General features: G+C 50.1%; 1 protein-coding gene across 1 annotated transcript in view; it reads right to left on the reverse strand.

Moving 5' to 3' along the window:
* Nucleotides 1–12878, reverse strand: part of ADCY2 (adenylate cyclase 2) — a gene marked incomplete at its 5' end in the record, with an annotated part of 199999 nt that overhangs the window by 85707 nt on the left and 101414 nt on the right. The window contains one exon of the mRNA XM_004698421.2: nt 814–984. Within this exon, the coding sequence (XP_004698478.2) occupies nt 814–984 (171 nt within the window). The remainder of the gene's footprint in view (nt 1–813; nt 985–12878) is intronic.

Consider the following 12878-nt stretch of genomic DNA (forward strand, 5'->3'; position numbering starts at 1 on the left):
AGCGGACGCTGCCTTTCGTGGCTCTGAAGCAAGGTGCCGGCAGCCTGAAGGCAGGCCTGTGTTCCCACCCTGCTCCTCCAGCCCCACCACTGTCCTGTAAGTAAGGTCAGACGTGAACTCTGGTCTCCGGCAGGGACACTGCATTGTACGGGGCCACCACCGCCCCCACTCCCCAGGATGAGCTGTGCCCTGTTCTCTGCTTCCTGAGACACCAGCTCAGAAGAACCCGCCCCTTCAAGAGAACCCAGTGGGTGGAGGAAGAGACCCAGGGAGAAGCAGTGCTGGGCACCGGATCGAGGAATGGGGCTGACGAGGCCACCATGGCCCACTCTGCTTGCTGCCGGAGCCAAACCCTGCCCTCCTCCTCCGTTCCCAGGCCTGGCATCCAGGAAGGGCTCCCTGGGAAGCTGGCCTGGCCATGCCAGCCTCGGGGAAGCCGCGCTGTCAGGTCATGAGCGAGCCCGCCAGTCTCTCGCATGGCTGGCCGGCCAAGACGTTCACCATCCCTGAGGGGGGCAGAAGCCAGCCACCCTGCAACGTGCTGTCTTCCTGGAGCCCCCGCCCAGGAAAGCTCATCTTGTGTCTTCCGTGCTCAGCCACAGAGCCCCTGACCTCCCTTTCAGCAACCCCCAACCCCCCGCCCCCCACTGACCCCACACCAACTCCAGAGATGCCCGAGACAGTGATGGTCCCCGGCATGGGCAGCTCCATCCCGGGAAGCAAAGAGCCTGCTTGCTCTCGCCCCACACATAGCCAGAGTGTGTGTGGGCAGTGGGGAGTGTGCGGGCACCCTCCCTGCCTGGTGAGGCGTACGCACGTCCGAGTGTCCGAGTACCTGACGTTGGTGTGCCTCTTGACGTACAGGTTGTGGAAGTTGTTGGTGTTCTCCACCTGGCCGGCCTTGGGGCCCTGCAGCCTCTGGATGATCTCGGCCTTCATCTCCATCGCGATGTGGGCAGGCAGCAAGGACAGGAGAAGCCGCTCCTAAGGAGGGGACCCCAGCAGAAAGATGGTCAGGGCCCGTACCACCTGAGACAAGGGCCCTTTAAAAGCAGCTCTCATTTGGAGGGAGGCCACACTGGGGGGAGGGGGGGGGCATTTGCTAGTTAACACACGAGGGCACTTCAAAAAGTTCATGGAAAACCTACAAACCAGCCTGAACCAGATTCTCTGCCATCAAGTCAATTGGGGTTCACAGAGACCCCATGGGACAGGAAAGAACTGTCATTCTCCCCCCCCACCCCCATACCTGGTTTCTATAACGGTCGGTGACTCTTCATAGGAGGAGAGTCTCATCTTTATTCCACGGAGTGGCTCGTGGTTTCCAACTTCTGACCCTGTGGTCCACAGCCCAATGCGTAGCCACTACGCCATTAGGGCCCCATGGAAAAGCCTCGGGATCTCATCTGTGCATGAACTTTCTGACGCATTCTCAAACAGAATGTAGATGTACATTATGACACTGCCCCCAACACCCCCAGCCCATTTTCTAAGCCTTCAGTCTGCCATTATATGTTTCACTGAGTTCTAAGTATTGGGGAGGGCGGGCGTCTACTTCCCTAGGGATATTATTTGTGAAGGAAGAGGTTGCTAGTCGGCAGACATAACATTGGAACACCAGCTCCCAGTGCTCAGTCTGAGAGAGGAAATGCTAACCTTCCCTGGCTCCCTCCCTTGAGAGAGAAAATATAGTATTTATTGCACCTGAGAAAGTCAAGCAATAATGCATATTCCTCAAACAGGAAAGCGGAACCATTCTGAACACAGCCATGTGCCCCAGACGTCTGTCAAGGCCACACCAGCTGTGCTATACTGTTGGACCGTGTATTAGTCTGAGTGGGCTAGAGAAACAAATTCATAGACACGCATATGTGTATAAGAGAGAGCTTCATATACAAGAGCAATTGAATATTGAGAAAACTTCCCAGCCCAGTCCAGATCAAGTCCATAAGTCCGATTAAGCCCATATGCCTGATACCAATCTATAAAGTCCTCTTCAGACTCACAAAACACATGCAATGATGCCGAACGCAGAAGATCACAGGCCAGTGGGTGGAAAGTCTTGTGGATCTAGTGGCAGTAGGAGTATCTCAGTGCTGGCAGGGGTCTCCACAGTGACTTTTCCAGCTCCGAAGCTCTGGCTCCACCAGCCTCTCTCCATGTATCTTCTCCACAGAGATGCTTCTCACAGGGAGTGAGCAGAGAGAGTGTGTCTCTTGCCTCCCAGAAGGAAATACAGGAGTTCCCAGAATCCTCAGGAGAAAGTCGTGACCACACAGAGGCCTCATTGGCTATATCCTGATTGACAGGCTAGATTCCACCCCTACACTCTTAATTCTCAAATTGACATCAGATTATGTAATTACCACAGGCAGGTTCCCCCCTTAGGGTTTTAACTGTTTGGAAATGCTGATCAGAGAACGGGATGTGGCGTACAGAGCAGCCCCCAATGTGTGTCTCATGTCAGCAGCACTTCAGGAAAACCCTGGGACAGTGCACACATCACCTGTGATGCATCTGTCTTCACGGTGATAGTAGACACCTGCGTTAGTGGCTTAGGTATGGATTGTTCTTGAGCAGTCCAGAAGGGACAGCTGTATAACTAGAGGTAGAACTGTGTAACAAGCAGGTACAGCTGTGTAACTAGCAGGTACAGCTGTGTAACTAGAAGGTACTGCTGTATGACTAACTAGAAGGTAGAGCTGTGTATAACTAGAAGGTAGAGCTGTGTAATTAGAAGGTAGAGCTGTGCAATTAGAGGGTAGAGCTGTGTAACTAGAAGGCACAACTGTGTAACTGGAAGGGACAGCTGCATAACTAGGAGCCCTGGCAGTCATGGCAGCTGGCACAGTGTGGTGTCCATTGGCTTGCGGACCCTGAGGTCAGCACTCGGAAACCACCAGCTGCTTTGTGGGAGAAAGAGGAGGCTGTGTGCTCCTATAATGAGTTACAGCCTCATAAACCACAGGGCGGTTCTCCGCTGCCCTTCAGGGTGCCTGTGAGACAGCATGGACTTGATGGCAATGGGTTTTATTGAAGTGTGAGCTTCAAGCAGCCAATCCCAGGCCTTCTTGGACACTCATATGTGTTTAGAAAAGAGCTTTATATAAAGAGTAATTGTACATTAAGAAAACATCCCAGCCCAGTCCAGATAAAATCCATTAGTCTGATATTAGCCCATTTGTCTGCTATGAATCTATAAATTCTTCTTCAGATGCATGGAATACATGCAATGACGCTGCATCCAGGAAGATCACCGACCAGTGGGTGGAAAGTCTTGTGGATCAAGTGGCGTTGTAAGTATCTCAGCACTGGCAAGGGTCTCCACGTGGCTCCTCAGCTCCAGGGCTCTGTCTCTATCAGCCTCTCTCCATATGGCTTGTCAACAGCAATGCCTCTCAGGGACTGAGCATGTGTCTGCCTCCAGCCAGTTATTTATCTCCTTGGTGTCTCCAAATGAGGTCACCAAGCTGCAACCGATTGATAGGATAAACCCCACCCCTTCACTTTTAAGTCTCAAATTGACAACAGATTATGTAACTACCACAATGGGTCAGGACTGGAGCCAGTCCTTGGCCCCAGGATCCCACACAGAGATTGGTTCCAGGACGCCGAGATGCCCAAGTGCTTCTGCTTTCAACCACGATGCTGAAAGGAGGGAGCTGAGGAGGAGGGAGCACCTCCCCTTGCACCTGCTGCTGTCAGGGCTCAGAGTTGGCTCGACCCATAGTGAGCTTGCACACAACAGAATGAAGCACTGCTGGTCCTGCGCCACCCTCACCACTGCTCCTATCCTGAGCTCAGAGATGCAGTGTCCGTCCACCTCCTTGAGGGCCTTCCTCTCTGTCGCTGCCCCTCCACTTTACCAAACGTGATGTCCTTCTCCAGGGACTGGCCACTCCTGACAGCATGTCCAAAGTGTGTGAGACAAAGTCTCACCATCCTTGCCCCCAAGGAGCACTCTGGCCGTACTTCTTCCAATGCAGATCAGTTTGTCCTGTTAGCTGACCATGGTGTTTTCCACGTTCTTCTGCAGCACCACGATTCCCTTAGACCCCACCCCTGAATTTGAACAGCTAGACTCCCCACACTTGAAAGGACAGTTTTCTGTTCGTTAAAGCCATTGGCTCGCAGTATTTCTGTTATAGCCACACTCGGTAACTAAGACACCAGCAGTCACAGAAAACACATGACACCCGCAAAGGATGCAAAGTAGAAAACCGCCCAGTCACGAGATGGTGAAACATTTGAAGGTGGGACATCCATGAACTCGAGTAGAAAACAATCCAGGTACCAGTGGCCTGCCTGGCCGACATGGTGTCGGTGGCCTGTGGCGGGGTTGAGGAGAGCGAGTCCTGGGATCCTTCTGTCAGGGGCCTGGTGGAGGCTGCCCGTCTAGGTGAATGACTGAACGTCCAAGGAGCCAAACACCAATGCCGGGTCTGCCCGTGACAGGAAAGGGCCCCGAGTTTGTCTGAGGTCACCCGCCGGCTCCACCACATGTCATGCATTTCAACCGTTCGATGGCGTCAGACATTTCAACAGCAGTCCAATCACACCCAGAGGTGCTGAGCAGCATCACCACTCTCAATGACAGGGCACCTTTTCTTTCTTGTCCTCATGTTAGCCCCATTGAGTCTTCCTCTTTGTCACTGATGCTGTACTTCGTCAAACATGACATCCTCCTCCTCGGCCCGGTCCTCCTGACAGCCCGTCCAAAGTACGCGAGATGCCCTCTCTCCATCCTCACTTCCAAGGAGCATTCTGTCTGTTCATCTTCCAAGACAGATTTGTTTGTTCTTCTGGAAGTGAATGATATATTCAGTATTCTTAGCCAATACCTTAATCCCCAGGCATAGATTCTCCTTCAGTTTTACTGACCCCTTGCCCAGCTCACAGAGGCTTATAGAAATAGAATTTTTAAAACAGATGAATGGATAGAGGCACCCATCTAAACATCCCTGTGGAATACAGGTGAACCACACTGTCTAGAAATGTCTGGTGATTCACTTAATTCCATCAAAACCAGTCTGATGTTCTTCCTGGTGGGGATGAGTCAAAGGCTGAGAATGAATGAAATGTCCAAGGTCCCAGGTGCCCTGTTTACAATGCGCTGCAGAGTGAAAAAGAAACACCGGATGACGTGGTGCACTGGGTAAGTCTGCTGCAAAAGGCTCTTTAACTTGCTAACGAGGTAAAATGTCACCTTAAATGCTAATCTCTGCCTGAGGCAGGCCTTGGCTTTTTCATCTTCCTCAGATGCATGCAAGCCCCAGACAGTGATTAAAAAGCCTGGAGAAAAATTGATTAAGTGAATTGTGGGGCAAAAGAAGAACACTGAGTATTCCATAGACTGCCAGAAGAAGGAAGGTGCAGATTCCTCTTAAGAGATACAGCCAGAGTGCCCCTTATGAGCGAGGATGGAGAGAGTGTATCTTACAAACTTCAGACATGTTATTAGAAGAGATCAGCCCCTGGAGAAGGACATCATGTTTGATAGAGTGAATGGGAGGTGGAAAAGCGGAGGCCCTCAATGGGTTGGACCAACTGACACAGCAGCTGCAGCAGGCTCCAGCATAACCATCGTGCGGACGGCGCAGGACCGGGTGGTGTTTCCTTCCGTGTACGGAGAGTTGAACTGTTGCTGTTGGATACTGTGGAACAGACCCTGGCTCAGAGGGACCATAGGCTTTCCTAGGCTGCAGTCTTCACACAATTGTACTGGATAACAGTTTGGCCTAGGAACCCACTTGTATTGGGTTTGGCCTAGGAAACCCAACAGTGGCTGGTAGGTTTCTGGTTCCTGATCCTTCTGCTGCTTCTCTGTCATGCCACCAGTGTTACAGCTGTCTCCTGGATCCAGGAGGTTCACTGTACAGGAATCTCAGGGTCCAGAGGACAGGTTCTACTCCTGGCTCTTACTGGTAGTGAGCTACTCCATCCTGCAGTTGTGGACATTGCATCATCTCCTGTCAACTTGAGTGAAGGGGTGGAGTCTAGCCTGTCAATCAGATTATAGCCAATGAGGCTTCTGTGTGGGAATGGCCGTCTCCTGAGGATTCTGGGAACTCCTGTCTTCCATCCTGGAGGCAGGACAAGCACTCTCTTTGCTTTGTCTTCCTGCTGACAAGACACATGGAGCCATGCGGATACCAGTCAGAGTCATAGAGCCATGTGGAGACCCATGCCAGCATTGAGATGCTTCCAACTCCACTGGATCCACAAGACTTTCCATCCATGGGCCTGTGATCTTCCAGCATTTGGCATCGTTGCATGTGTTGCGTGAGTCTAAAGAGCAATTTATGGACTAGTAAGGGACATATGGGTTCATATTGGACTTATGGACTTGATCTGGCCTGGACTGGGATGTTTGCTCAGTATGCAACAGACATCTGGGCTAATATCAGGTTTATGAACTTGATCTGAACTGGGCTGGGATGTTTTTTAATGTACAATGACTTTTTGATATAAAGCTCTGTCTTAACACACATGAGTGTCTCTGGATTTGTTTCTCTACTCAACCCAGTCTCACACAGCGCCTCTGAGAGTGTTCATTTTACACACAGCCCGAGAGCGGTCACCATGAAGCCTGTTGACAAACACAACTTAATCTGATGTCAGTGTCCCCTCTACCTTCTCCTGTCCAGGCCCATCAGGAGAAGGGCTTGGGTTTTTAGGAGCCGGGGTTTTAGGAGCTTGGGGTCTTCCGCAGCTGACCTCGGAGCAAGAGGCAGCTTAAATAAACTTCGCAGATTGCATCTACCAGAAGGGTCCTGACCATTCTTGTCTCGGTCCGTGTTGCGCCGTGTCATCCGCGCGCGACAGTTGGGAGGGACAGAGACTACGGCTAGAAGGGCCACAGTGCATATTCACTGCCTTGCAGAGTCCTGGCTTTGGACAGCCTGGTGAGCCAGACACCAATGCAGCGATTGCAAAGCAGCAAACCCAGGCACTGTCTTCAGAGATGAGGCTTTCTCCCTCTTCAAAGTGCTCTTCTGTGACAGGAAAGCCCAGGATCAGGAGACACACGCTCCACTGCACCCCGGTTCCAGGAACGCTCAAGCGCTTCACTAAGGCGACGTGAACTGTGCCACGTGCTAAGGAGGTGCCCCAGGGGAGGTATAAGCTGGGCATAGCCTGCTATGCTTCTACTCCGAGCCCACTGGGCAGCAGGGACAGGCCCCAGGAAACAGGCTAGGGACAGCATCCCTACAGCTTTCCCTGACCCCGACAGCTCATCACACTAGGAAACAGTGGGCTAATGCCAGCCTGCTCCAAGGTGACCCCCTTACTAACTCAGCCTGGGCTCGGGGATCCTTTCCATCCCACCCCCAACCAAACACCCCGATTTTCCCTCTGAGTCTAACCGGCCATGGGAGACTTGTAGTTTTCCCATGACCACTGAAGGAGACGTTCGTTTGTGAAAGGCATCTATTGTCACAGGAAATAAGATGTTCAGAACAAAATCATGCAATGATTTTGTTTTGGGTTTATTATTATATACTCAAGATTCGATCTGCTTTCTTTTTCACTCTGGATTGGGTGAAGAAGCCGGGCCACATGGAGATGACCACAGCACCAGGGTGGGAGGAAGGCGCATTAACAGCCTGAGATAAGCAGATGACACCCCGTGTTGCTTGCTGAGAGTGAGGAGCACTGGATTGCACCCTTCCGTGTGGATTACCACTCCATGTAAAGAAGGCCAAAATCCTCACAACTGGACCAGTGAGTGACATGATCAATAGAGACAAGGTTGAAGTCGCCAAGGGTTTTGTCTGGCTTGGATCCACAGTCGATGCTCGTGGAGCAGCAGTTGAGCGATGAAAAGATGTACTACGTTGGGTACAGCTGGTGCATGAGACCGCTTTAGAGTATTGAAGAGCAAGGAGGGGCCTCGGAGGGACTAAGGGGCACCTGCGCCAAACCCTGGCGTTCTCCGTGGCCTCCTCTGCTGGTGCAAGTCGGACACTGACTCAGGGTGCCTTTGGATGGAGATGCTGGAGAAGAACACTGAAAGCACCGTGGACTGCCAAAGGACAGGCTAATCTGTCCTGGAGGAAGTAAGGCCAGTGTTCCCTAGAAGCAAGTATGGTGAGACTGTGTCTCACGTGCCTGAGACATGTTGTCAGGAGAGAACAGTCCCTGAAGGAGACCATCCTGCCAGATAGAGTGAGGGGCAGAGCAAAGAGGAAGGCCCGCCCTGCGATGGAGGGACGCGGTGACTGCAACCAGGGGTCCCAGCGCAGGAACAGTCGTGAGGACGGTGCAGGCCAGGGCGGGGCTTCGTTCTGCTGCGCATGAGTCCCTGTGGGTTGAACCTGACTTGATGGTCCCTGACAACAGCAACATGGGTCAGTGGGGTTTACCTCTCACACCAGCCCCTCGGACTTCAACAGCTCCAACCACTCATCTGTCCCCAGCCCCGTCACATCTCCTCTTGTGGCTCAGCTGCAGCAACCCTTCCCAGAGCTCCTGCTTTCCCCACTGGCCTCCAGTCGGAGTGGTTGGGCTGATGCAGTGGCCTTGTGTGTCCTGGACACTCTGTGCACAGGCCTGTCCAGTACAGTGAAGCTGAGCAGATATTACATTGTCTGATTCCTGTGTTGCTCTTAAAACTTTATCTTATTTTCGTTCTTGAAAACAAAATACATATATTCTCTGAACACACACCAAACCCAACCATTACTAACTGTCCAATTCAGCAACCTCGATTACATCCCTCAAGTTGGCAGCCATGCCCGCCCTCCTCTTCTGAATTACCCCTGGCCGTTAGGCACAGACTCCCGTCTGACCTTTGGAGATGCTGTCTGTCTGCTGGAGCCTGTGCAGAATGCTCATGAATGGGCCAGTGGTGTCAGCAGGACTTTCTGAGGAATGCAGCCAAACCCCTGCTCCCCTTAAAGAAGATTCCGGGAGGATTTTTGGTTTAGCATCCTTTCAGGGCAATAGTTTTGGGGTTCATATAGCCTCAGGGGCTCTAGAAAGCTTATGTTTTATAAAAATTTAAAACTGTGTTCTGCATTTCCCCCTCTTTGATCAATCTTTCTGAAGAATCTTTGATCAAAAGGTTTAGTGCACAAAGACCTTTGCTGTGAGATCAGAACTCGGTGGTGCCTGGCTACCTGCCATGAATGCTTCTGGGGACTTATAATTTCACCCAATCCAAACACACACCTACTTGGATTCCAAGCTAGGCACTAGATCTGCATGTATGATCCTGCTCTGCCAGTAATCACAGGTGTCTCAGCCACTGGCATCGGCTTAACTTTGCAAAGGGGTGGGGGTGGGGGCTTGTGGTCACACACTCAGTTTATAAGATGCCCTTTCTATTATTCAAAATGTTTTTCTCTACTGAGCTCCCCAGGTCAGTCTGAAGCTGCCAGACAGGACTAAAGTTGCCATCACTGTTGCTGTCATTGAGCTGATTCCAAACCACTGCAGCAGCCCCGCGCACACACAGACCAGGACACTGCCTGGTGGACTTCCCAAGATCTCTCAGGAGCAGAGCAGCAGGCCTGTGCTCTGCGGCACCGGCTCTCAGTGGTTTCGAACTGCCCATGGTTGGTGAATGGTCAAGCATGAAGCTGCAACCTCTGGGATGCTTTACATACCCTCCTGTCCTATTGGAGTCACTGCCCACTGCTGGATGGTATGGGCACTGCTAGCGATGCTGTGCTCCCCCAAGCAAAGTAGCCAGCAGGATGGACACGGCTGAGTCCCCACACAGCCTCCGGGTGGCCTGTGACTTCCCCACACAAGCACTGAGACCTCTTATTCTGGGAACTTGAGCCAGCAGCCGATTGTCTGACCTGACAATGTAGGTTCTTCAGCTGGAACAATCTACCCGCCTGGGGCTTGGCCCAGGGATTTGGGAGTTGTCAACCCCTGCCACCACAGGGCCCATTTCTGAAGTGGTTTGTGAGTTCTATGAGATGTTGGGGTGATTTCAGAACCCACATACACAAGGGAGAGCACTGAAGGAAAAAAGGTGCCATCCCTGAGGAGAAGCCACATGGACCCACCCTGATGCAGCCCTGGGTGCTGTAGAAGTCACATGGAGACCCCTGCCAGCGCTGAGATGCTTACAACATTACTGGATCCAAAGACGTTCTACCCACAGGTCTGTGATTGTCCTTCCTTCAGCGTCAGTGCATGTGCTTCATGAGTCTGAAGAGGACTTTAAAGATTGGCATCGGACTTATGGGCTTGGACTGGACTGGGTTGGGATGCTTTCTTATTGTACAATTCCCTTTATATAAAACTCTGTCTTATACACATATGCGTGTTTATGAATTTGTTTCTCTAGTCTACCCGGACTAGCACATTATGGTACCTTGGGAGTGGGGTACTAGAGAAGCAAATCATAAAGATGGAGAGTAGATGTTTGTTTGACTTCTGCCTCATGGTAGTGTTTCTGCCTTGGCTAGCCAGAAGTCAGATATGGCCTTGGAGTTTACTGGATTCTTTTCTGGAAAGAATACGGAAAGTTAAAGTTTGATTATTTTATTTGGTTGTAGTCTTGGGGCATTCCTGTGTGAAATGACAAAAATGAATGTTGTTAATGTATATTTTGAGTTCAGGGATAGAAAGCACCATTTGAATTTCTCAGAAACCATCCTGCTTAAGGAAAATGACTGACAGAAGGTCCGTGTGTCTGACAGAAAGCCTGCATCTGGTTGATGCTCTCAGAGGCCTAATCCCATAGTTCTGTATAAACAGAATAGTTTAGATAAGTATTTAGATAAGTTAAATAAGGATTGAACGTGACTGTTTTAAGAATTGAGTTTAGTATATGATTCTACTTTGCTTACAGTGATTTCCTCCGTTTATTATTGTCAATATAAGGATTTATAGAAATGATTTGGGGAGTATGTAAATAGAGAGTTTGTAATTCCACTTGCCTTCAGCCCTTAATTGGATCTTTAGATGGGTTTAGGACACAGCTGCCCAGAAGGCTCTGAAGAGACAAGCCCCACCCAGGGCGTGGAGGTCCTCAGCACATTTGCATTCCAAGAGACTTGCCTGGGGCAAGATTGACAGATTGAAGAACAAAGGAACTCTTCGGATTCGAAGTTTGAACTCTAGTGGTTTTTGTCAGAAGCTGGAAAAAACCTGCAACCTCGAAGAAAACTGCTCCCAAGGACTGAATGTTAAAGGAAACCTGTGGGCAGGCTGAACTGCTAACTAGTGACCGCCTGGATCCACTTGTTGAGTGGACGTGGGAGAAATGCAGCAATAAGAGACAGGTTGAGTCTAGCCACTGACAGCGGTGGATCTGGTTTACAGGAGCTAGAGGAGAAGATGAGAGCGGGTTGACTGGTCTGAAGTTCATGACATAGCACAAAGAGGCTAGCCTTGTTGAGAATTTGTGATGGAGCCATCGGCTAAGGCAACAGTTCTCAACCTGTGGGTCTCGACCCCTTTGGGGGGTCGAATGGCCCTTTCAGGGGGTTGCCTGATTCATAACAGTAGCAAAATTATAGTTATGAAGTAGCAACGAAAATACTTTTATGGTTGGGGGTCACCACAACGTGAGGAACTGTATTAAAGGGTCACAGCATTAGGAAGGTTGAGAACAATTGATCTAAGGCAAGGTGACCAATGGGCACCCTGGTGAGGCTAAGTGAGGCAGCCCACATTGAAGTGACCAGAACCCCACCAGATGAAGAGAAGATATTTGAGCCTGTGAACTGGTGCATATTGCCACAGACCTTATGCATGGTCGGTCTTAATTTGACTTTGCTTATGGATGCAGACTTCTCAAGGTTCCAACTGGAATGAAGATTCTCATGTCAAAGAATATGATTGTCTCCTGTGAGCACTGGGCTGATGTAAGTGGGCAGTATATCCTCCCCAAATGGGGAGGATAAAGGCATGAAGTGGTTGGCTTACAAACTTTCATAGGTGAGGGAATAAAATGCATTTTCGTTTTATCTTGTTAGGTACAGGTATGATTTTATCATTGCTTGTTTGGAAATTATATATGGCTAAAGAGTTATTTTAAAGTGTCAAATTGGCAAGGGGTGGTCTGTGGTAGTCACATAATCTGGTGTTGGACATATGGGCTAATATCGAACTTATGGGCTTGGACTGGACTGGGTTGGGATGCTTTCTTAATGTACAATTACCCTTTATATAAAACTCTCTCTTATACACATATCTGTGTCCATGAAATTGTTTCTCTAGTCTACCAAGACTTACCCAACCTCCATGGCTGGGACCCTGGAGGATCACCTTCCTGGGGACACAGGAGGACTAGCCTTGGGGGACTGTGTTCAGGTGAGCATGAGACAGGCACTGCTGAGACCTATTCTCGAACAGCAGGGCACCGTTGACCTCCACCCCCTCTGAACCCCTGGCTCATAACCCCGAGAAATGTCTTCACAGCCTCACAACAGACAAGGGAAGTCAAAGCAGCTGCCTCTACGTGCAAAGGGGACTGGGTTACTTAAAGATGAATTCTTGTAAGTTAACTGAGAAATATTTTGTGTGTGTGTGTGTGTATTTTATGTGTGTGTGTATATATACATGAGCATTTATGTTTGTGTATGTATACATGTGTAGACACATATATATTTTGAACTAATATTCACATTGTCCTGAAAACAAAAATAAACAGAAACTGAGCACTTTTGTTCAGGACATGGGGAAAAGTCTTCTAATAAACAATTTTAGAACTTAAAGGGGAATGAATGAAGTGGCTTCCTCAGACCCAGCTCAGGCTTCTCTATTAAGCAACCCACTGAAACCCCAGGACAGCTCTGTCCTCTGCAGTCACTTTACTGAAATACTCTTCTGGCAGCTGAGAAAACACGCTCCCTGCCCAGAGCAGTGGGCTCCCAGCATGCAGTGCATGATTGTACCAGCCCAGAGCAGTG

Source organism: Echinops telfairi, unplaced genomic scaffold (assembly GCF_000313985.2).
Source record: "Echinops telfairi isolate 266 unplaced genomic scaffold, ASM31398v2 ScPeMD7_7469;HRSCAF=8507_1, whole genome shotgun sequence".
NCBI classification, from domain to species: domain Eukaryota; kingdom Metazoa; phylum Chordata; class Mammalia; order Afrosoricida; family Tenrecidae; genus Echinops; species Echinops telfairi.